The sequence below is a fragment of the Phaseolus vulgaris genome, chromosome 5, assembly GCF_000499845.2.
Source record: "Phaseolus vulgaris cultivar G19833 chromosome 5, P. vulgaris v2.0, whole genome shotgun sequence".
NCBI lineage: Eukaryota > Viridiplantae > Streptophyta > Magnoliopsida > Fabales > Fabaceae > Phaseolus > Phaseolus vulgaris.
Window position 1 is genome coordinate 21924019 of NC_023755.2, and position 3806 is coordinate 21927824.

At 32.3% G+C, this 3806-nt stretch overlaps 1 protein-coding gene across 1 annotated transcript; it reads right to left on the bottom strand.

Annotated features, from left to right (window-relative positions):
• Positions 1 to 244: 244 nt before the first annotated feature.
• On the bottom strand, positions 245 to 2686 carry LOC137835297 (uncharacterized). The gene is made up of 3 exons (XM_068643746.1): positions 2372 to 2686; positions 939 to 1144; positions 245 to 739 (listed from the first exon to the last, which is right to left on the bottom strand). The coding sequence occupies exons 1-3, from the start codon at positions 2459 to 2461 to the stop codon at positions 478 to 480; spliced, it is 558 nt and encodes a 185-aa protein (XP_068499847.1). The 5' UTR covers positions 2462 to 2686; the 3' UTR covers positions 245 to 477.
• Between the last annotated feature and the right edge of the window lie 1120 nt (positions 2687 to 3806).

A 3806-nucleotide genomic window follows, 5' to 3' on the forward strand; every position in this document is an offset into this window, starting at 1 on the left:
ACCAAACCCATTTGAAATACTATTGAAGATTATTATTTTAATGACAATTTCTAACATGGCAATGGTAGCACATGCTATAAACTGAAACTTGCAGGCTGCAGCAGCTGCCTTATGCCCCCTGATGTACTACTACATGTGAATGTTAATGTACAAGGTTCTCTAAACCACCAAGAGTGTGAAATTCATCACATGTTAAACTACAAAAAATTTTAAGGAAATTGATTCTACCATGAAGTTACTAACATTTGAAACAATATAAATGAAGAAATTATTTGTCTTGTTGATATATGTATACATGACAAAGAACTCCAAAAATGTAAAAAAGAGGCAATGAATCAGTCACCCATAACATAGCACAACAGGTAACAACAAAAAATTACTAAGGTACAACTTATACATTCATTCTAGTAAAGTAGCTAAACTGTAAATACAACAAATGCAACAAAATCCAGGCTCTAAAATTCTTAACTAACAAGCTCATTTGTAGGTTCCCATACCTACACCAGTCTCCCCGCCACCATAAGGTTGGAAGCTTTCCCTGGCACTTGAGTAGTTGATGTAGTAGAATTCAGAAATAATGGCAGTGAAGAAAACAAAAGCAGCACCAGCAGCAAAAACTCCCTTCCTAACTGTTTCACATGATGGGCTTTTGTCCCCAAAGTAGGTCCTGTACTTGGTGTGATACGCATTTTCCACTGATCCAGCCAACAAGCACACCTCGGCTATAATGAAAAACACCCTGATGGAGACAGTTTCCCAACAAATGCTATCATATCAGTTCAAGTGTTCAATACCATAATAAAAGGCAATGTAAATTCAGTTTATTATGGTGTTTAATCAAATTTACAGGATATAAAAACGTCTTAACACACTACATTTTGTTAAGATTTGATATCTATAATTCACTATTGTTAGTTCTTTGAAGAATGATAATATACCAGCAGATTATGAAAAGGACTATTGCACAAGCCCTTGAGCCTCCAGGGTTTAGAGGCTTCCCACAACAGAAGCATCGGCTTGCCACCATTATCAGGACTTGACTAACCAAGAGGAACAAAAATGCTCCGACCCCATAGCCAGTAGCTATATCAGAGTTATACACACAGTAATTATAATTCATATCGCTGTCCTGCACAATCTTAGCCTGCCAATTCAAGCAAAGATAGATGTTTTGTTATGTAGGAGATAAAAAGGTTAAAACTTAAAACATTGCATCTTAAGCATAAAATCATCACTTGTAAGTCATTAGGAGTGAAGTGGGCTAGCAGTGAGTGGTTCACATAATTTACAAGAGACCATATTCAAACCTCAAATCTATAACAACTTTATTTCTTTCCAGATGAAGAATTATGATCATATATCTCCTCACTGCTAAAGGGATTGCCATTACATTTTCACAATCAGTTGGTGAAAATTTTGAAAACTAAACGAGTCTTTGGTTTTGTATAACTAAATATTCTTCGCCTGAACCACGAGTTACCAACCAGAGTTGAAAAAAGAAAACCCTTGAATGCTTAGTTCTAAGCATTCATTAGTTGCCACTATGCATTAGGGAAACACCTGAGTTAGCTAAGTACTCATAAATTCATAACCGATCATATGAATATGCAAGTACAGTTCAAAGCTATTGCAGAACATATGGCACCTTCAACCAAAAACAGATTCACAATGTTTCCTATTGGAATTTCAATGACACAATTCCAACGAACTATTTTCCTACATTTGATACATCTTGAGGTTTAAAAGAAGAAAAAGGAGAGATCTGAGGCTTCACATCACAGAACTTTTCTCTTGCATACAAACACGACAGTAACATGTATATACAGATCTGGATCTCTATTCACAAACATAACCAGAGAAATCACAAAACCTATCACATCAATGAAGCACTTCACCCAAGGGAGAAAAGGTTCAAAATTTGGCATATCATGGAATGCCAACAGCAACAATTACAGATAGTTTATTGAAAAATGTATTCATATCACATTCACAACTATTTTAAAAGAAAGATCACACTTTTGACAGTAAACAGATCTGGGTAAGCCCAAATCAGAAAGAAAAAAAAAACTAGGAACTCTAAAATTAAGAGTTAGGTTCTTTGAAGCCTTTACGCTAACATGTGATAAACCCAATAACAAATTTCCAAATTTTAGTCCACCCAAAGAAATATACAAGATTCAAGCTTTGCCCACATTTTCTCGTTTCATCCACAATCAAGAAAGACAGAAAAAAAAATGATCTTTGAGTTTATCCATTAATTGATCACTCTATTCTTCTCAAACCCATAAATAAAAAACATCTCTAAACTCACACCCAGATTTTTGCTTCGGCTTTAGAGAAAAAAAGAGTGAATTGAAAAGTGAAAACTCACTGTGCTTCTTCTCTGCTCAGCAGCCACGGCCAGTCCAAAAGCAATCAAGTCAAAAACGAAGATAGTAACGAGTAAGAGCTTGGAAGCCATGGATGTGAGCAGAGAATGTTGCTGAAGAACAAAACAATGTTGATTTTTCTCTTTCTCTCTCTGTGTGTTGTGTTCTGTTGCCTCCTCAATGTTCTTAGCAACTATAAAGAAAGCTGGATTCCTTGACAGTGCAAGTTAAGCAGCAAAAATTACCCAAAAAAATATTAAAAAACAAAGATACTTAAAAATTTAAAAATTTAAAAGTGGCATGGAAAATAATAATATAGAAAAAGAAAAGGACGTTGCATCAGTTGACTAATATATGAAAATAGGTATTTTACCTGCTAATACAAAGATTACTCACCAAATCATAAGATTGCTTGGGAAAGATGATAAACTTTTTTTTATCTTAAAAAATGGAGATACACATTTTAATTTAATTTGGACAAAACAACCCCATTAGTTAGTTGCTTATGTATACATATAATCACAATGTGGTATATACTAAAAATGTTATGATGTAAATTCATAAAAGAGAATAATATGGAAGATAAAGGATGAATTAATGTCTCTCTCTATATTACAAATTTAATTTGAATGGATTACAAATATAATTATTTTGTATTATTATCTACACATAAATTATTATGCATGATATAACTATTTTTTTTAACAATTTTGTTAAAATGTACTTTAATATAATTTTTAATTAGTTCAATGTATAAAAAATTCACAATGGTAGTATAAGAAAACTAAATTTTTTATATATGAATTTAGTCATAATCTAAGTTATTAAATTAGTGTTTAATATTATTATAAAGTATATAATAATTGTTCTCACTTCAAGTTACTTGAAGTATTATCACTAAATTCAATAATCCTTATAATAAAATACATTTGTTTAACTTATAATTTTTCTAAATAGAATAAATTTGCAAGATTTAGTTCAATGTTCTTGTTATAATTGCTAAATTTTTTTATATTTGTTAATTTTGAGATTGAATATTAAAGTGTAATAAATAACGTGCGAATGGGGGTATTGCCACCCTTAAACCAGAGGGTTGGTGGGTCGGTGAGAAACCGACGGTGGTTGAAAAATTGAAGAAGGGGTAGAATAGTAATTTAGCATACATGTAAGAGTGAAGGAGTGGTTGTCGGTGAGGGCATTATCGGAAGAGAATTACGTAACAGTGAAGGAAGAAATGAAGCGGTGGAATGGAAGGAAGATGATTCTATTCCACGGCATACAAAAAGTTAATAAGCTTTTTCTTTTTTAAGAAAAAAAAAATCTCTTATTCCTTCCATGAACAGAAGATACAGATCACCACTGTCTTTGTGTGGGTGGGTTTAATTTATTTAAGAAAATAATTAAGAAACATTCTAAATTATTATGTATTAAGAATAT